This window comes from Crocodylus siamensis, chromosome 2 (genome assembly GCF_052110815.1).
Source record: "Crocodylus siamensis isolate JL-2025a chromosome 2, ASM5211081v1, whole genome shotgun sequence".
Classification (NCBI taxonomy): Eukaryota; Metazoa; Chordata; order Crocodylia; family Crocodylidae; genus Crocodylus; species Crocodylus siamensis.
In genome coordinates, this window is record NC_143396.1 from 218,278,648 (window position 1) to 218,300,397 (window position 21,750).

At 41.4% G+C, this 21,750-nt stretch overlaps 1 protein-coding gene across 1 annotated transcript in view; it reads right to left on the reverse strand.

Annotated features, from left to right (window-relative positions):
• Positions 1 to 21,550, reverse strand: part of SYT13 (synaptotagmin 13) — a 28,120-nt gene extending 6,570 nt beyond the window's left edge. The window contains exons 1-5 of the mRNA XM_090032998.1: positions 21,023 to 21,550; positions 9,137 to 9,359; positions 6,958 to 7,098; positions 4,598 to 4,911; positions 539 to 668 (exon numbers count right to left, since the gene is read on the reverse strand). Coding sequence (XP_089889124.1) covers positions 539 to 668; positions 4,598 to 4,911; positions 6,958 to 7,098; positions 9,137 to 9,359; positions 21,023 to 21,205 — 991 coding nt within the window. The 5' untranslated portion in view covers positions 21,206 to 21,550. The remainder of the gene's footprint in view (positions 1 to 538; positions 669 to 4,597; positions 4,912 to 6,957; positions 7,099 to 9,136; positions 9,360 to 21,022) is intronic.
• Positions 21,551 to 21,750: the final 200 nt, after the last annotated feature.

Here is a 21,750-nt window from a genome sequence, read left to right on the forward strand (position 1 = left end):
AAATGTAGGGGTGGGGGGAAAGACACCGTGGTGATGAATATGCAACAGGGAGAGACTAATTACAGGACGATACAAACGCAATGACTACAGATCTAAATAAAAGAACTTGAGCCATTTTTATTTGTATGCTTTTTCCCCCTCTTAAAAGTATTTTAATCTGTTTTGCTTTCTAAAAGCAAGTGGCATTTTTATAATCCCGGGCAGAAGTTAATAAACAGTTCCTGAAAATGTACTATAGAACGCAATGTTTGATACCACTGCTTTCCATTAATCCTGTCTGTAATTAGACTCTTTGTGGTCTTAACATGGGATGGTTAAAATGAGCATATGAACGTTAACTATAAATCTGCTTGTGCAGCCAGATGAAAAACATGATGCTACTCTTAATTATGGAGATGGCTTCTAGGTAATAGGATGAGGGGCATTAGATTAGATTAGATTAAACTGACTATATGGATTCCCAGTAAATCAGGCTGCACTGGTAGCATCATGTCCAATAAAAATTTACTCAGTCTCCATATTGACATTCCTTACTCACCATTTCCCAGGAGAACTTTCAACTGTTTGGAATGGAGATTCTTGGCCTTTATGATCACAACTAGCAGCCGGTTTGCTGCTGGCAGATAGCTGATAGAAAGAAGAACCTCCCCATAGCCTGTTGATGGCACCTGGCAATCAAAAGAAGTATGAGAGGGAGGGCAAATTTTCTCTCTGCTTTTTCAAGTAATTCTCAGAGAACAGCAATGAGAGGGCAAGGGTCAGTGGTAAACTCTCAGATATACTGAATCAAGACGGAAGAATCCCCCAGTTGGCGCGACAAGAGTCTGATGAAACCAAGAAGGGTCTTGGGAGGACTCAGCTGACAGGTCCCCCAGTTCTCCTTACCAGTTAACCTGGACACAGGAGTTAACTTTTTCTTTTTTTTCATGCTGAAAAATAATTGTCTCCTACCAGTTGTTTTCAGAAAAGCATTTACTCCAAAGAATGGAACAATACAATGTCACATGAGCAGTATTCTGTGCAACAAAAATGCCTACAGAGAAATTTAGCTGCAGCCTTAGTTCCTCCCTTCCTTTAACAAAAAAAATATGGAACAGCTGCTATCTCTGTCTTTAATTACTGCCTTTGGTCTTCTGTGTCTTTTCTCAGCTACTCCTTGTGTGAAGAATTCTGGCTCAACGTAATCTTTGCCCTCTGTAATCAGAGTGTGAGATCTGCTAAAGAGCAGAAAATCCCCAAAGGTATTAGATTAATATGTACTGCTAGGGTATGTAGTTGATAAACCAGATTTGGCCACTTAAAATTAGGTTTCGGTTTTTGTTTTGAATCAAAACCTCTGTACAATCAGCACTTGTGCCACTTGCTTTGCTTTGCCTTCTTGACATGTCTGCTCCCAAACCTGAGAGTGATTGTCTACTTCCCCAAGCTTCAGTATCACTAAGGAAGAGCTGTGAATGATCAAACTTCCACTTCATAGGGCCATTTCTTTTATTCCCTTCTTCCCATTAGTGACTGCCCCCTTAGCCTTCTGACCTTTCTCCCCTCTATGCTGTAGACATGTATCCCTGAGGCAGAACGGGGGGTAGTAATCACACTTTCCTTTGAAAGCAATGCCATTTTCGTAAGTAGAAAGTCAGAGGAAAGGGAGAGAATATGCCACAGATCAGACAGTGGGAAGCAAATGGGAAGTAATTATGCACTCATGTAGCATTAGCTTTTGACAGAAATCCACGTTTAGTGTGAGGTTTAATGACCCAGAAGAGTCACTGGAAGCCAATGCTAGTTGAATCAATTCCCTTGGTTTTCTCAATACCAACTACAACCTTCAGAACAGCAAACTCCTGCCCAAGGCTTTTTTGTGCCCTCTACTCTCAGTTTTAAATGGGCTATAAATATTTCAGATTAAGTTTTCACTAGAATGGCTGCTGTTGACACAGATGAGCTCCCTATCCATGCTTTAACAGTGGACTTACTCTTTAGAACAGTGTTTTTCAACCTTTTTTCATTTGCAGACCCCTAAATAATTTCACATGGAGGTGCACACCCTTTGGAAATTTCAAATGGAGATGTGGACTCCTTTGAATTGCAGATGTGGACATTCACATACTTTTGATTGATCGTAGTCATCTTTCATGGACTCCTTAGGCATAGTCTGCAGACCCCTGAGCATTCGCAGACCACAAGTTGAAAACAACTGCTTTAGAAAATATGACTGTCAGCACTATCAGACTGGAATAACTCATACATGCACAAAGACAGAAAGTCATTACCAGGGAAATCCAAAACTCAAATAAGTAAAAAATCTTAGAGGAGACAATGTACATCTTTTTCATGAATTTAGGCAGGAAGAACAGACAGCACCCAATAAACTGTGCTCAAAACACCTTATACTAATCCTGGCCTAAATCATAATTTAGGTCAAAGGAAGCAAAAGCATGAATTTTAATCCAGTACTGAAAAGAGCCTTATCTTCACTGCAGCAAGTAGAGGTCTTCTACATGTATATCGTTCTCTCAGCATGAAAACCCAGTGGGGAAAAGGAACATGTTTTTACCTTAGTGCAGTTAGGCAAGGTCAGCTATATATCCCTCATCCAGGTTTTTCACCCACTAGTTACACTGACTACAGTACCTCATCCCCCCACTAAGATTTGACATTGAGAGAGTAGTTTCAAGCCAGCTCTCCGCAGGTGGTAACTCCTTTCCATTTTTGTTATCACGGAGAAAACGTATCTGATGGTTTGTTCTACCACACTGGGCACTTCATTTAAAGCCTCCTGTGCCTCAGCTTCCCCTTCTGCAAGTAAGAATAACTACCAGGTGTCATTAGGTAGAACCTGTGAATAATGTGTATGAAGCAGTCTGAGCTCATGAGATGGGAGATAGGAGCGATTATCATCTTTATAATTAGTAAACCAGTGGGAGGGGAGGAAGCCTGCAGCATCTACAGTTTTCATTGCTCTAACCAAGCAACAGCAATCCATACTTTTCCAAGCAGAAATGACATTGCCTGGGTAGCTGTAAGCTCCCTCCTGGGTTCTTTTATTTGTGATGGACTGTTTCAAAGAGGATGGCTTTCATATTTTTGAAGCTTTTCAAGGAAATGTCAGACTTTAAACATGTCCCAGGAACCTTGTTCCTGGATGCAGGCTGGCAAAAATTGCTCCTATCGCTTTTGATCAGCAGTCTTTCACTCTCTCATTCCCTACTGCTCTGGTTCTCGATTAATGATTCAGGACCTCTTTGTGAGCAATGTGTGTAATGGCTGGCTCTCCCAGGTCCCTGATGACGCAAATACAGCGTTCACTGCACATTTTTCAGCTCAAACTGGGGCATTGTTAACAGCCAGTGTTAAAGTTAACCTACTCCTGTCAGGGTACAAAAGAAATCAGTTTTGTCCTTACTATGTGGGCAGCTGTCTGTAGAGATGGATGAAATCAGAATGACTAACATGTCTGCCAGCTTATGGTTATATTTGGATGATACCTGCTAATCACTATATACACACAGTTTCCTGGTACTTCACAGTATGTATGTATTTAACCCATTACCACTACACTGGCATAGCCCTGTACAAACCTTATACCGCTTTATGTTCCTTGGGAAGGGATTTAAGCTAAACCAACAAAGCCATTTCTATACCAGAATAAGTGCCCTCATGGAGGGTGCTGAATCCATTTAACTATGTTGATGTAATTCTGGGGTGAGTAATTATTTCGGGCTGAGGGCCGCTTACTGACTTTGGGCAAGCCATTGAGGGCCACATGACAGGCAGCCAGGGACAGATAAATATTAATTTTCTAAATTTTGGGGGGGCCCCACAGGCTGGACAGAACCACCTGGCAGGCTGCATCTGACCTGCAGGCCGCATTTTGCCCACCTTGGTGTAACTGGTGAAACCTTCCTCTTTAGAGAAGGCCAGCAAAACCATCGAATAAACAGGTCATTCCTTTATTTCCTTCATACAGTACACAACCTGGTTAGTGGCTGAACAGATAAATTAGCATTATTGTAAACTGGAGTCACAGATGAGTTCTGTGATTTAAGCAAAATGAGCGTGTAGCCCTCACAAATGACAGTGCCAGGTGGTTACTTATTTTAGTGCCTGTAGCAACACTATTAGTGCTATTTCTCACTGCCTCTGTTGCCTTGCCCTGTCTGGAATTACAGTACTGATTGTCCTGCCTTCAAGTGCTCCAAACTGCTAATGGGCTATTTTTTTAAAACAATGGCAAGGGAACTTTGGGCTAGATCCTATCCCACCTATTAGACACCTAACTGGATGTAGGTGCCCAAGTGTGATCCTGTTCCATCTTGCCTGAGTCTCTGGAAAAAAAAATCACACAAAAGGCAGCAGTGCTTATTTAACTGGAATAGTTTTAACTATCTTGAGTCAGGTCTTGAAGAGCACATAGTACTTTTGAATTCAGAGGCACTGAGTAGTTGCATATCCATCATCTCTGTGAACTGGTTCAATGTAAATACAAACGAGGTTATTGTATGCTCACTGAAGTGCAGGCATATTGAAAAAAACCTCCCTTAACTTTGGCACTGAATGATTTTCTCGTTATATTGCCTGAGCTATTGCCATGCAATACCTTCTCCAGGGTCTTCAGTTTCTCCCACTGGGCTGTTCCAAAGGGTTCCCCGACCTCAGCCAGGCTCAGTTTAAGTTCCCCAACAATGCTGTGCCTAGAGAACTTATCACAGGTCCTCAAAGTAAGAGTCAGTGTCCCCTCTGGCATCTCTTCCTCGGCTACTGGAAACAGCAGAGCTTCTTCCCAGATGGTGTGAAGTGCTTTCTTCTTCAGCTCTGTCTGGGCCTCGGTGATGCCTGACTTACTCACCACAGTGCCCAATATGTAGCAGTGACTGCCAGGGTCCTGGTCCCCCATCATACTTCCATGCATAGCTAGAGGAGAAGAAAAAGGAAAAGGAAGCTTTAATTGATTGAAAGATGCTGTCACAAGGGTTAGCCTTACAAAGGATTTGGGGCCTTTGCCTCAAAGTGCATTTTATGGCTCAGAGTGCTCATAAAATGAACTAAACCATACAAAAACCCTCAAAGCACAACTAATCCTCCTGCTTTTTACAGTGGAAAGACTCTAGTCTTTGAGGCAATGTTATGGACTTCACTTAAGTGCGTACAAGAATATTATTGTCCACTGTCTTCAGGAACAACACAAGGATACTGTTATTATTGTTCTGGAGAGTCTGCATCATACTCAACTAACATGCTCAGATTCAGGGCACTGAACAAGTAGCTAGATGAGACACAACATAAGATATTCTCAGGGGCTTTAAACTTACCTTCACATCAGGGCAGAAAGAAAGCCTGTTACATTTAAAAGGGAGCAGTTAGTCACAGGAGCTATAGAGGAGGTATAAGACCTCTTAGTATATCTGCTCCATCCCTGGAGCTAACTATAGTATGCCCCTAAAGTTCATTCTTCACTCTTACATCCAGTTCATTTGCAGATGGCTTCCCAGAGAGACCATTGCACTGCTCAAAGGACTTCAGTGATCTTAGCCTGAATTTTCCCATTTATTTTATCTGAAGGGTGAAAGATCTAAAATGAAAACTACACGTGAAAAATCATTTTTGCATGTCTCCTTAAATACAGAAAAAAAATCCTATTGTCCTTCCAAGACAAAGGTTACAGTTCTGTCCTTAGGTGGTTAATGCAATAGGAGGCTTTTGGGGACCACTGGTTCTGTAGTTGTGAGCTGATTGACCTCCTGAGAGAATAGAGTAGGATCCAGTCTATGGCTGAAATACACTGACAGGAAAATCAGCAAGAGCATACATGCATATGAGGACTCACTGAACATACACTTCCACCTGAAAAAGAAATCCAGCACTACAGGTTAGCTATTAGCAGCTTGTCCAGAATGGGGGTTGCAAGTCTTTGCTTGGAAAAGTGATATCTAGGTTTGATTTGGGGCAGCTGAGGGAGCTGCTATGAAATAGATGGGATTTCTGAATTATTTACATAGCAAGTCTTACCTTCCCCATAGGATGAATGACACTACTACAGTTATCTGTCTTCATTTCAGACACAACCACAGAGCCCAGTTCTATGGCCAGACTTATCTGGAGAGAGTTACCATACTCAGAAGGAATATGAGCATCTCCCACTTGACTTGAGCAAGGAGATTGTTGTGGTTAATGTTAGAGCTTTCTTTTCATCTGGTAGTGGGAAAATGCATATTTTAATTTCTGCTAGTTTATCTTTCAGCTGGATTTGCCTTAAGGACCCATACAGAGGGACAAAACACCTGCCTGCCACCTCCCTCGCCATGTCCCTTTAAAAGATGTCCTCTTATGTCCTCTCATTTGTGCCCTTTTAAACCTGAACAGAGTAAGATAAAACCAGATTCCCTAGTTATGTGCTTAATGCACATAAGCTGTTTCTGGTTATTGCTAAATGATGGCATGTGCATTCTTTTCAAGCAGTGAAATATCTCAGCATTTCTACTTTGAAAGCTTCCTGGGCAATAAAATGTTCCTCTGTGGGTTCTGTGAGAACGTGTTGGTTTTTACATAGGAGGCAAAGTATTTTTACAGTCAGAAAATGCCTTCTATCTTCACAGACAAAGGATGTCAATGCAAAGCCTCCGAGGAGCCTTCCAGAAGGCATGGGACTCTTGAGCCTGGAGAAGAGAAGGCTCAGGGGGGAAGACAAGGTCTAATAGTCACAAACTGCTGGAAGACTGTTTTAAGACTGGACATAAGGAAAAACTTCTTTACTGTCTGAGTTTCCAGAGTCTGGAATAGACTCCCCCCAGAAGTGGTGCAAGTACCTACTCTGGATACCTTTAAGACATGCTTGGATGCTTATCTTGCTGGAGTGATCTGACCTGCTCCTTGGGCAGGGGGCTGGACCTGATGATCTTGCAAGGTCCCTTCCAGATCTAATGTCTATGTAGTCTATGAAATGCCACACCTTCTGCTTACCTTCCAGAAATGCCACACACAGCTCAGCTTTCTGTCGGTCGTAACCAAGGGAATAGTGGAGCTCAGGGACCTGGTTACAGCTTGCTGCTTTCTCAGGATTCAGGCGCTCTGTGACACACACATCCTTTACCACACCTGGAACTGAACAAACCCCGTTAGGAAACCCTCAGCTTTCACCAGGACCAACTCTTCACCTCTTTGTATTCCTCCTTGCTTCCCTCCTTCCTGCTCCCATTTCCTTCTCCCATCCCCTCTTTGCACATCTGTCCATATCATTTGAACAAGCCTCCCATTTTTTCCTGCTCTGGGACTGCAAAAAGCTTGCCACATATTGATCACTTCTCCAGCTTCCCTCCCATTAATTCTATATGTGTTGTTGCTCTTGCACTGTTTTTCCACACGTTGCTTGAAGTATGTGGTCTCTGGGATAACAACTTTAGGGTTGCTCCCTCCCAGGATGCTAAAAATACAAAGCAGCTGGAAGGAATTCAGTCACGTTCATGATACATTCTTTCCCACACAGAAAGCCACTGCTGCCTTGGTTCACACAGTCCCTGGCTAAGCAGATGATCGTGAGACAGTGATGGGAAGTTGTGAAGCTATTTCCGCTTGCAGGATTTTTGTAGTGGGATATATTAGCCCGGCTACCACAAAGAAGGCTGTATGGGCAGGTAAGGCATCTTGCTTTGACTCTGGAAGTGTCAGTCTATGTCAAAGGCTGCCCCTGGTTGACCAACTGTTAAATGGGTGCCTGGTCATTTGGGCTGGGAAGTCAAAGGCAGCCTGATGTGATGATGGCTACATCACTCCCTTTTGTGCCGTTGGCTATGGAAGTGTGTTGTGCCTTAGCCCTGTACTGTCTGGCAGGGCAGACCTTTGACTGCCCGATCTCGAAAAACACAGCCTGCAGGATTAAAAGGACAGCCAATATTTTGGTGCTGGACATTTCTGTCTGCAGGACCAATTTTGATCAGGACAAAAATATGAGGGAAGTTGAAATCCCATCATCATGTGTCACTCATGATAAAAATCAGTGGGATATGGTATAGAAAGGAGAATTCAGATACTTAAAATAAAGCACAAGAAACTTGCGGCACAGCAGAAAGGAAGATCATGTGTGGAGCTGGTATTGCACAGGGATTAGTGCAATTGCACAAAAGTACATTAAGTGCTGTACTTGTCTCCATGGGAGCCATTTTGCTTTGGCATCCCTATCCTCCTGTTTGCCCTGTGATACCTCCAGCACAGCTGCTTCCTGGGGCATCCCCTTATTCCCTACAAGACCTGTTTCTGCAGGCAGAAGTTGGGATAATGGCTCTGTGCCCAAAAAGACAGAGAGAAACTTAATCCCTAGTGATTTCTCAAGTTAAAAATAAATCTCTCTATAAACCACACACAGACAGTATTGGGCCTTCTGGAAAATCTCCAGGAAGGTTGTATTAATGTTATAGTCACCAGGATCAATTGTGCCGTTAAAAAGGCAGCAGGGGAGGCAAAATCAATGTGGGCACAAAACCATCTGAATTAAATGCTGCCAAATGTGAATAATTAAAATTAGATTGTCTCTAAGTTTATAAGAGTGGTTTTGAAACTATTCAGGATGCTGCTGTGTTATGCCTAGGGCTGGCTAGAAATTAAGAATCCCATTTGGTGGAAAATTTTTGAGGTTTGGGAGGTCTTTTTTCTTCAGCATCAGGACAAAAGTAAGAACTTGAAAAAATATTTCTGAGAAAAAAGCAGAGACTCTACTCTCAAAGTTCCCAAGACTCATCCTAGACCTGAGAATTTTTTCTGTTGAAGGTTTTGTTTAAATGGATATATCCCCAAAAAAGTGTTGTATTTAATTAATTGGGATTTTCTGGCCAAATGTGTAGTTAAAAAATTCTCAACGGACTCTGGTCACAGCATTGTGAATGGAACCACCCAGTGTGTTGCCATGCCCCCCTGTTACTCACCCACATTTAAAATGATGGTGGACAAAAGAAAGCTTTAAATGATTTGTAAACAGAGAACATTTATACTGGAATCCATAAGAGAAGGGAATACTGGAGCCTATCCTCATTATTTACCTCTCTTATTGTAATTTTATTTAGTCCTATGGATCAGGACACCTGGCCATCACCACAATGGTTACCAGTCTGACTAGGGAATAGTGCCATTGACTTGGACATGTACACACCATTTTGAGGGAGAACAAATAACTCCTCGTTGACTTGTATCTTCATCCTGTTCTCATCCAAAACAGTATGTTTTCCTTTAGCTGGTTCTTCAGTTGTCTTCAAGGCATAATCTGTGTAGTTGACAACTTCTGGAGAAGTCACTACTGGCTTTGGTCCGTAGATGTTGGGAAATTTCAGGAGGGTCCGAGGCTGGACAGGTTCTGCAGTCTTCTTAATATTGAACTGAAAAGAGATCCAGTTGAATTATTCTTTACAAATTAAACTAACACTGCTGAGCTGTCTCTGAGTCCAGACCAAGATAAAAATGTTTGCTTTCAGACATTCTAAATGTCATTGCTACTTCTCTGCCAGAACTCGCTAGGGTTATCAATCAAGAAAATTCCCTGCCAAGCCTGTTACCCCATTTCTTGGACTTCATCTTCTTCAGATTCATCATGTGGCCAATGTCTGTTTGCAACAGAAAAAGGAAATGTTCTTACTGGTTGATGATTTCCCCTTCACAGTACTTTGAATCCTTAATTTATATGCCTATGCCACCTCCTTACTAGTCTTAAGAGACTAGAGACTGCTAAGGGAGTTGCATCTGGGCTATAATTGATATGCAGCTTCTGTTGCCTTTTTGTGTATGTCAACACGAAGATCAATTGGCTACATTTATGCATTCCTTTACCAAGCTTTTCAGATGAGGGTATACTACGCATTACGAATATCTGGCCACTGTGAATCCTATTATTTGCAATATGGAAAACTAAGATACAATACAGCACAGGGGAAGTGGCTGACCACAGCAATCTTATACTCGTTCCTGCAATTTAAGACTAGCTCACCCAGAAACTCATCCCCCACCCCCTGTAAACTGCTTGGATTTTGTCATGGCTCTATGAACCAGAGCCCCAACTCCCCACTGGGATACCTTTCTCTTGATCAAACAGGCAGACAAAATACCTTTGATAGTTTTGAAATTATACTTACACTTCCTGCTTAGAAACTCAGTATGCACTTCCTTCATGTTTACCAACTACAGCCTGCCAGCTATGATAATAGACAGACTGTTTTAACCTTCCCTTTCAGCTGGCCAGTGTTACTTGGAGTCTATCTGTCCTTAGACTCAAGGATCACAAGGGTTTGGATGGCGATTGCTTTCAAAAGTCAGTTGCTCTCTTCAGCCTCATACGCCCAGCCCCAGGAATGTAGGATTGCTCCCCTCTGTTCCTTCACCAGGATGCCAATGAAATACCAAATCTTCTCATTTCTGAGTTCAAGGAAGTGGTGGAAAACTTCTTTCACCAGTTATTGATTCCCCAAGCTATCTGTTCATTGCTTCTAGCTACTCATTTAATCCTGTGGTTACATTTAATATAAGCAGCCTATATTATGATGCTCAGTTTGCAGCTCAGAGGGCTACGGGTTGGAGCGATCACCTGGTTCAATAAACATAGGTATACCTGAATGAAAAGAACTACACAGCAGGTTCTGGAGCAGTAAGTAGCCCCTGTAGCCCCTTTGCCTTTCTCTGACTAACTAATTTAACTGAGGGATCATCTCCCAACTTCCAGCCACTGTAGTCTAAGTAAGGAAGTGTCTCCAGACTACAGCATCAACCATCATGTCTTCCCTCTTACATACCAAAATCAATTAACACTCCTCTAAAGCAAAGCAGTTATTAGCACATGATTCTGTAGTGAGTTTTTACCATTCTCTTTTCTAATCCCCACTTTTCTGCAGCTCTTTTAACAAGTCTCCAGTGTCTTTCAGGAAATTTCACTTTCCTCCCTGACCAACAAGAAGCTGATCCTGAGGCACCCAAGGGACCTACTTGTTGACCTGGTTCTGTTTCTATTTCCAGTGCTAAGGTAGGAACCATTAACTGAGAACAGTCCAAGTCCATCTCTTCTCTTAGGTCATGAGTTTCATGGGAGTGCTCATAGATCCTAAAAATTTTGCCTCACCATGTTGTCCTGGTCCATTCAGAGTAGGGACTTGACTTGGGACTTCACTAGGCACTTGACAGTACCACACTGATGGTGATATTTGAGACAATTCCTCAGACTCACTCTGTCCCCAGTTTTTAGTACTGAAGCTCCTAGGTTCCTCTATCAAAATACAATTTTTGTTTCTGTTTCTGAATTTCTTTTGTCTCCCAGTGTCATAATCTTGATCTTTTAGTAAGTTGCCACAGATCAGCAACTTAGAACATATCCATCGACCCATTAAACAGCTGTGATGGTGACCAGCCATTTACAAAAGGTAACCTTTAATATGCCAATAACCCTCTCAGAAAGTTACCCCTACTGTCAAATGATTCCTTTAGTAGGTTTTTGTGGTCTGAACAGAACATTACACAAGGCCATTTGATAGGGGTAAGTAGGGCTTGATGTATTGTGCCAGAAGTCCCAATCCTCAGCAAACTGCTTAAATTCAGAACCAGAGAACCAAGGCCCATTTTCACTAAAAACTTCCTCTGAAGTCCCATGGCTTGCAAATATGGCCTTCAGGATGGATATCACTGACTTCTCAGTCATACTAGACAAAGTGCATACTTCTGGCTACAGGGAGTAAAAGTCAGTAGCTATCAAAAAAGTTTTTGATTTCTATGTAAGTAAAACAATACCAACCTTTTCATATACCCTGGATAGAATCGAGTGAAATTGTAGGAGCTTGGCCTGCTGATGTAGCTGAAACTTTAAATAAGTGTGACAGTTTTCTACTATGTTTGCAATGTCATTATTGATTCTGGGCCACCACCTCACTTTGTGATGCTTGGTTTTATATTTCTCGATTCCTAAATAGCCTATGTGGATCTTCTGCAGCACTTTCTTATGAGACTCCTCCATATCACCAACTTACTGCCTTTTACCACCAAAAGTTCATGTCTACAACTCCAGTAATTTGTTATCTCTATGTTCCACTGACTTTGGGACCCTGGCCAACCTTTAACTATCATTTTTTCATGAGTCTCAATGAGTTGTCCTTCTCCATTTCTATTTTTATTTGCTGAAGTTTCCTCTCTGCTACACAGAGCAACTTGACAATCAAGTCTACATAAGCTTGCACTTCTGTCTCAGAGGTCTTTTCTGGTTTCATAGCCAAATGTATATCTCTAGAAAGTGCACCTGCAGTAATCATAAATGTATCTGATAGATAGGTCACAATTAAGTTATACTTCTGCAGCTTGAGCACCATTCTTTGAATCCTCAAAGTACAGTCATTTAATGGCTTGTTAAACAATGCTATCAGGAGTTTGTGGTCTGTTTCCATATACGCTGTCTGGCCATAGATATATTGGTGAAATATCTCACAGGCAAACAATATTCCCAGTAACTTCTTGCCAAGCTGTGCATATCTGATTTCTGTCTTGGTATTGGATCTGGAAGCATATGCCACTGGTTGCCAGTCATCATTATATTTTTCCAAAATTGCTGCACTGACCCATGACTGAGACTCCTCCAGCAATTTTTATAGGTTTTCCAGCTGTAGAGAATTTCAGTACAGGCTCTTACATTAACTGTTGCTTCAGCACAAACCGTGGTACTTCCCATTCTGCATTCCAGCACCATTCATTTCTATTCTTGAGGAGTATCCTTAATGGTGTCGTTTTTGCTGATAAGTTTGGTATGAATTTGCCCAGAAAGTTTACCACACCAAGAAACTTCAGCATCTCTGTCTTTATAATTTCATAGTTTCATAGTTTCTAGGGTTGGAAGGGACCTGAGCAGATCATCAAAGTCTGACCCCCTGCCATGGCAGGAAAGAGTACTGGGGTCAAATGACCCCAGCAAGGTGTACATCTAGCCTCCTCTTAAAGTCCCCCAGGGTCTTTGACTGGGGACATGGCATCATTTCAATGTCTTTAATTTTTGCCTTGGCAGGTTTCACTCCTTTGTCGTAGATGATATCCTCTACAAAAATCAGACCAGTGATATCAAGCATGCACTTTGTTCTATTCAATTTCAAATTTGCAATTCTAGTGGTCTCCAACACTTTCTGAAGATTGCAATCATATTCTTCTTTGGTGGAGCCCCATATAATAATATCAGTCAAAAAGATGTCCATCAATCACAAAGGTGTCCAGGAATATGCATAAATCATACATATGGTTTTATGATACATGTTGGGGTCAGAGGAGATACAAAAGGTAGATGTTAAAATCTTTACTTTCCAAAGGGAGTGTTAAATGTACATAATATAGAGCTTTTCGAAAATGAATTTCAGCTGCCAAAATCTTGAGGCAGCATCCAATTTACTGAAAAATCATACATTTGCACCTTGAGCCATAATTTCTTCTCTAGTTAGGAATTTAAAATGTTCTCATTTGATAGTCTTGTTGAGGTGCCTCTGATCCAGGCATATATATATATGTGACCATTATTTTTCTCCACAATAATTAAAGAGATTACCCGTTCTGTAGGCTCCTGAATTTTCTGTGTCACTTGTAATGCTTCCATTCCTGCTAACTCCACCTTGAGTCTATCACAGAGAGCAAAATGCATGGATGAATAAAGGGAGGGACTTGCTCATTTTTCTGAATTACATGTTCACCTGGCGAGCAATCCAGCTCTTCAAATAAATCCTTATACTTTGAGATCATATTCTTAGGCTGTGGCTTCTTGTGATGTGGTGATAGAAGTTGTAGTTTGGGGTTGCTACCCTACTTAGACTACAGAGGTTGATAATTGGGAGATGGCCCCTCAGTTAAGTTAAAGATGGACATAGAGCCTGCAGTGGTTGCTTACTACTCCAGAATACAACCTATCATACAGTTTTTCTCATCTAGGTATACCTGTGTTTATTAAGCCCAGTGATCACATGGTGTCAGCCAAATGTGGATCCTGAGGTGGAATGCAGTGGTGCAGTTGTACTTCTTCCCCTTTGATTCCTCCTCCACCCAAACCTTCAAGCCAAATGCTTGAGAGGAGTAGCAGAATTTCTATTCAGGCAGTGCTGAGAGAGTCAGTTGGTTTCATGGTTCATTATTATTTCCCTGATTACTGCTCATCACTCTTTATGGCACAGGTGTTAATGACCCTCTATCCTTTTCAAAGGTCTTGATGTTCCTCTATTCAAATTATCCTTTCTTCCAAAATTTTGCTACCAGTTATCCCTGGTAAAGTCTGTATTCTATGTCACAGCCCAGCAGATAGTTTTAAGCTCTAGCTGAAAACCTTAACTCTGTCATGGTAATATTATGTCAGGTAACATTAACTCAGAGAAACTCTCTGAAATATTGTAGGCACACCATCTGTTCTACCTTTTTCTAAATCCTAGATCTGCCCATGGTGTCAGGACTAGTAAGTGAGAAAGAACTTGAAAGAATTTGAGTTCCAAACTGAAAAAGAAGCCAGAAACTGAGAGCAAGTGGACGAACACAGTGATATGGAAAGACAAGGACTGCTGTAAGTGATCTGCCTACACAGTTAAGTAACAGGACCACTATACACGTACATTCTGCAACCTCCACCTCCCATTCTGATGTTGGGCAATAAAGCAGAGAACTGGAAGGCATTCCTACAAAGATTTGAATGGTACCTATCAGTCAGTGGGAGAAGTTGACATCAAGTAGGACTGTGTGATCAGACTAATTTTGTTTTCCATCTTTCTTGCAGTCATTAAGATGGTCATCCATGACCATCTGCCACATGGCACTGGCAATGAGTACAGGATGGATGGTAATCTTTTCAATCTCTCCTGCCTTCCTGCCAAAACCAAAGTTACTTCAGCCTCAATTGTGGAACTTTAGTATTCCAGTGATTGTGCTGTCATTGCATATACAGAGAAGGACCTACAAATGGTCCTTAACTGCTTCTCCCAATCATACTAGTGCCTGGACCTGACTCTTAACATTGGAAAAACAGAGGTGCTTCACCAGGTTACTCTGGACCAATCAACTCCCCCAGCAAAGATCCTCATTAATGGACAGGAGCTAGAGAATGCTGAACACTTTGCATGCCTCGGCAGCCGTCTCTCAAAAAACTTCCCACCAAAAACAAATTAAAAAAAAATTAATTTGATACCTCAGTCTGAGAAGAAACCTCCTGAAAGACCCATAGAGCCTAGCTTAAAAGAGCTGCAGAAAAGGGAGAATTGGAAAGTGAGTGGTAGAGGCTCAGTGCCGAATGACGTGCTAGTAACCTCTCCTCTGTAAGTGAGTATTAATGGAGTTTTATGTTAATTTATTTTTGTACTTTTGTTAAGAGTGGAGAGGTAATTATAGAAATTATAATTTATAACTGCTCCTAACAGAAAATGGAGGGAGTTGGGAATTTGAAGATGGTCTTTCCAGGAGTAGCTAGGCAAGAGTCAGTTAGTGAGAGAAAGACTGAGTCTGCAGATGTTGCACAGTGCTCCACAGATTAAAGTGTATTGTTCTTCTCATTCACTTATACCTGTCCTTATTGAATCCAGTGATCACTACATCAGTGGCTTTGTTTCACAGTGAAAACAGCAGTGTCTTTATAAAATGAGGTGTAGCCTAACAGGGCACTGGACTGCAAATCAGAAAACCTAGGCTGTAGTGTCTTCTTTGCTACTGCCCTGGCATGCAATCTTGGCCAATTTGCATCACCTCTGCTTCCTTCCAACCTATTGTTCACCATGTCACTTTGGACTGTAAGCCCTTTGCATGAGACAAGGCTTTCTACTATATCAGTGCACTGTCTAGTGTAGGGGTGGGCAAAATGCAGTCTGGGGACTGGATGCGGCTTGCCAGGCCATTCTATCCAGCCTGCGGAGCCTCTAAAAAATGTAGACAATTAATATTTATCTTCCTCTGGCTGCCTAACATGCAGCCCTTGATGGCTTGCCAAAACTCAGTAAGTGGCCCTCTGCTCAAAATAATTGCCCGCCCCTGGTCTAGTGCAATGCACCTCCTCTCTGCATACTTAATTGAACCCTACACATGCTGTAGGACAGATCACAGGACCTTATCAGCAGTGCCTGAGAGAGAGGATCTGGAATTCAAAGGAGGCCTGAGTCACATAGCTGAGATCTAAATTTTAGGACTACTAGGAGCTTGGTTTTCTGTTTTGCTGATCGTACATAGAGGGAACATGTCTGGAATGAGGATAGACCCACCTATGTTTTGGACCTGCCTCCCACGGAACACTCACAGCAGTATATCAGTACTGTCCTGTATATGATGGGTATTTTTGCTACACCTCATTTCATTCCCTTTGAATCATAAGGCATTGGCCCCTGATCCTAGTTCTGATACAACACTCATCAGTGCAGAACAAATTCAGGTAAAATTTTCTCTGTTAAATGAAATGGTATTTTAATGTGATTGGCCAGAGCTCATGCTCTTATCATTCCAGCCTGTGGGTGGTTCACAGAAGTGGAATCAACAAGGGGAAACAGAAGGACAGTGAAAAATGTGTATCCATGTTCCCAGCAATGTGGAATTGTCTGCTCACTTGGCAGAGGCTCCGTCCTTTGTGGAGGAGAAGCTAGTAAAGTTCTTTCAGCGGGACATTGCATTCCACTCCCACCTCCAACCTAACCATAACTCCCAGCTCGGGAGAATTTAAATCATTCTTTGTAAACACAAGCTTGGACTGAACAATGGAAAGGTGCAGGGCCTGCCTAGGAGCCTGCCCCTGCCACTCAGCAAATTTGCATTAAAGCACTTAGAAAGCCTTGCACGAAAGACAATGTGCAAATGTAAAATGTTGTTTCATTCTGATCTTGCTGTCCTAGATGATTCTCTTGCCCCAGTAATTGCCAGACCATTTCGTGTTAAGCTTAAACTGAGAGGGAGCAAGAAAACCTTCTTAATTGTAATGAATGCTTTCTTTTTTCATTAGTTACTTTGTTTCCTATTAATAATGAATGCAGATGAAGCCCTGGGGAAAGCTTTCATCTGGGTTAGGACACTTTGCCCCCAGATTGCATGTCCTTAGGGAAGAGTACCATTCTTCAAAGAGCAGACAATAAAGTGAAAAAAAACAATCCCGGACCTTGATTTTTAGCCACCCCCCACCCCCAGCCTGTGGTGCTCAGAGAATTAGTGTCATAGCCATTAGCCATGGAAAAGAACTAATTGGGTCACTGACTCTGTCTCTCCAGGCAGCCAGGGCAGCATTGTTCACCAGTGCCCATTAACTAGTGCTTGCTTCACCCTAGCTTTATGACTTCCAGCCTATGATCTTCAAAAGCAATTCACCCCTACGCAGAAGACAAGATCTGGTCTGAAATGACACTTTGGCTTATATAAGCCTTGTGCAGGCAGCCTGCAGAAGAGTGAAAAAGGGGTCAGCCTTGGAGATTTTTAAGCCCCAAGTCTGGAAATTCCTTGAAATCACAGGTTGTTAAGTTCAAATTTTCATTTTCTAAAGAATTTTTTTTTAAATGAGCTTGTTCTGTGCAGGACATGGGAATCTCTAACTGCTCTCTTAACAAAAAAATAAAGGTTCTGTATGCACTTGTGCTAATTTTTGAAAGCAGGGTGTGGGTCTGCCCTGATAGCTCTGGCCAACGTCTCTTCTCCCTTCCCCTTTATAAGATGTGGACTCTGTAGCAGCTGTCCGTCCAACTGGCTGTAACCCACCACACCAAAGGTGGTTGCATGTCAGTGTTGTTATATGTCTCTAGCATGGAAAGCATTTAGGGATGATAGATGCTATACAAACATGATGTATCATGATTACTAGGACTTTTTTTCTTTCTAGAAGCCAGGCACGATCAGCACACAAAAACTAACAGCTCCACTGGGTTTACACATTACCCTAGTCTGTCTGCTCTGCAGAATTAGAGATGAAAGACATATGCAAACACAGTAGGGACCAAACCACCCCCTCTTCCAAATGCATCTGCTTCTGTTTATTATGCATGCTGCCAGCTCCGCTTCTCAAGTGCTGTCAGCTAATGCAGTCATATAGTATTGCCTGTGGAAAGTTCCCTTTACAAATCAAATTTCAACAGCAATGTCTTAAATAAAGCAATGAGCAGGAAAATTCAGTCAGTTCAGCATAAAATATGGGAAATGAGATAGACCTAAATTAGTTGCTAGACTGATGACAAGCCTTTTATGTCCCTCCCTGACATCAATTGAACACCGTACCAGATTATTACCTTGATTGAACGTGTGTCTTATTGCCAAAGAATCTGTGTCTTTACCGTCTCCTGTCCTCTGATACTTCTTCAAAATGACAGTACAAAAGCCACTTGTTCTGAAGATATACCTTTATGTTTGTATGAGCTATAATTGTGTTCATAGATGCCTTTCATAACCCAGGGGCTTCCTTGATACCACAATAGTGTATAAAGTGTACACTATTCACTATCTACCTTCCCCTCTCTTTGGCATCTGTACTGTATGTATCTGAATCTGAGACTGACAAGCATCAATAATTAGGTGTTCCAGACACTGACTAGGTTACACCATGAATTTAAGTCATTTTCCACCACTGCTTAAGAAATTAAGAAAAAAGAAAAATCCAGTACACAGTATAACAAACATACACATGATATACAATACTTTAATGACATAAATATAGGTTGGAACTCTATCTTTGTAATTAATATGGCCAAATTTTAATCAAAAACTTCTTAACAGATCACATCTCCTGGCAATTGGATCTTTTTAATTAGGAAAAAAACCAAACCTAGCAAACATATGGAATATGGGAACTAAAGACATTTTGCACATTTGGTGACAGAATGCTTTGTTCATTCTACAGGCAGTATTAAGCCAGAATGTTTGCTAAGAGATAAGTGCTTCACATGCAGAAAGCCCATAGTGCTAAAAAATATTGATGACCAACATGCATCTACCCTGGAGAATTCAGGTGGAAATAATGTTACAAGAGCTGGGTAAATAATAAGATATTTGTCAAGTTCTTTATTAAAATATTGCAAAATCGGCTAAGGGAAAAAATATTTTCTCAGCCTGATCCTATGATCTTACTGGCATCATGAGCATAATTTGACCTTACGGGGAGCTCGGGGTTCTTTGGAACATGTATAATGGAGCCTTAAAGGGAAAGCTACAGATATGTATTAATACTTTGTCTAGGCTTTGGATAAAGCCTCTCCCAAGAGATAATTATGGAAAGTCGGTCAGTTTTAGGATGATGACATAACAAAGTTTAAATCAGTTAAAAGAAAAAAAAATTGTGTTAAACAAGTAGGAAGAGGATAATAATGAAATGCTCAATACATTGACAAGATGGAAATGTGGGTGAAAGATGACATACAGGATAACATTTTAGAGTGAGGTTTTTCAAGGCTGCCTGGAGGTAGAAAGATCCATTTATCATTTAAATGGTAAACTATGCAAATCTCAGCCTTGTTACACAAGAGTTTGCTGGAAAAATCAGAGGGCAATTAGTTTGGATAGCCAAGGCTAGTGAGGAAGTGGAGACACACCTAACAGAAATGGGGAACTGGGAATACATTAGCAGGTGAAATTCTTAATAAATAAATGCAAACAGCTAATGAAAGGCACATGTCACACTACTTATCAGGCACATTGAAGGATTCAGAAATGGTCATAATACCTCAAATAAGAGTTTAAATTCAATAATCTGCTCAATAGCTGGTGGACGCACAAAGGAATAAAACAAAACAAACAATTTTAGTGCCAGCAGACATATATCCCTCCCCACCACCTCACCACACACACATGCTATATGATCTTTTGTTATCTTTTAGCAGAACACACTGCAGTAGAAATATGACAAGATTAGATCTATTTTCTTTGGAAAGAATAAGAGTAAGTGGCTATTACTGAGATGCTGAATACCTAATAATGAATGGAACAAAGACAGCCAACTAGGACTCCTACTACACTGTTCAATACTACAAAAATAATAGTGCACTCTATGTGATTGAAAGGCAAATAAATAAAAATTGTGTCATCCAGTGTAGCATGTCCATATGGAACCAGCTGCTTTAGAAGATTACTAAGAGAAGTGACATAATAAGAATGAAAAAGACTTAAGGTAACATATAAATAACAATAGCACCTAAGGTAACAACAACCAAAATAAAACTTTCAGTGATTGCTGGCCTTATAGTTCAAGCTAAGGACAAAATCAACTAGGAAAACCAATTGAAAATGAGACAGCAGACCATTGTAAGCTGTATTTTGAGGTTTTATATTTACACTTTCCAATAATCCATCTGGCATTAGGTATGGGTACTTATAGGACACAGGAGTAAATTGTTTGTTGGTCTGTTCCATCCTGGCAATTTCTGTGCATCGAATGTGGTCGAATCCTCCTAGTAATTAACTAAGATCACGCAGGGTGTCTGACATTAGTAGCACTTTGCACCTGCTGCTTGAGTACATGCACAAGAAACAGAAAACACAGTTCACAAGAGGATGAGATAGTAAACTCTGCATTTAAGGGTCTTGCTAGATTTTCATTATAAGCTTCATTCTGACACATTGTCCTAACTTTTCCCCAAGCTTAATCTGTTTCCCATCCAGAGAAGGATTATTTCCATAATAGACATCCTTATACAGAAGTCCTTCCACTCCACTGCAGCAACTATAGGTGCCTGTGTGTGCAGCTGAACATGGGTAGCTATAATGAAAAATTTTGGTAGTATTACTCTGTGCCTATTATTCCCATTGCTGTCTTCTTAGGGCATCTTAGTAGCATCCAAGTTTCTGTTTTAGCCACCTGATTTACCTTATGACCTAACCTGACATCTCAAGAGGGATTTCAAATCTTCTCAGTTTTTTTGCCACTAGCAGTTTTCATGCTGGCAAAATGACAGCTGTCTAAATCCCTCCTCCTCCCATTGAAAAATTGTTACATCCTGAATTCTACAAAACAAATAGGATGTCTTAAATCACATGCCAGGCAGTCTAGCACAGAAGTTGCATTCCCACCCTCTGCACTTAAAGAAAAGTGGCAGAAAAAATAGAGAGACTGGTTTACCTGCTGGACTGGCTGAAGCACGCTGGGCTTAGCATTTTCCAGGTCCTCATCTTGGTCCTTTCCTGAGAGTCCTTTCCTAGGCTGCCTGCTTTTGCAAAAGCAGGTGAGACCACAAAGGGCAAGGATGCTAGTAGCAGTCCCCAGAGTGGCTCCCAGAGCTATTACTGGAGCAGACAAAACCATTGTCCTGGGCTACACAAAAATAACACAAGAATCAGGCAATTCTGCTGCTTCTCAAGTGTGGTATATCACAGTTGTTCGCTCTCAGTGTTTAGCTTGGTTTCATTCTCTTCTGAAGAACAAAAAAGATTTCCTGTAGCAGCAGGGAAAAGAAGTGACTAAAGGACAGAAATAGATTATTCCAGCTTTGCTAGGCAATGAGACAGCCTCTCTCACCTGCAGATGATTCTGGCTTATGCTCCAGATCAGGTAGAGGAAAGCAGAGGAAACAGTGTTTATAGTGTCTGTAATCCCTTTAAGGCAGCAAACAGGCAGTTTTCAACAAAGCTTGATCTTCAGCTCCACTGGGGAAAGTCTGATGTGTGAGAGAGAGGAAAGACGTCAGCAGAAGGGGATGGGCCCTGCTGGCTAACTCATAGAAAGTGGATCCAAATGTTGGTTCAGCCCTGGGTAGGCTTTTGGAGAGCTGAAGGCTGTGTGTGTTGCAGTGAGGGGAAGGTTTTTTTTTCCCCCTAATCTTAAAGTGAATATAGTGGTTGATGAAAGAT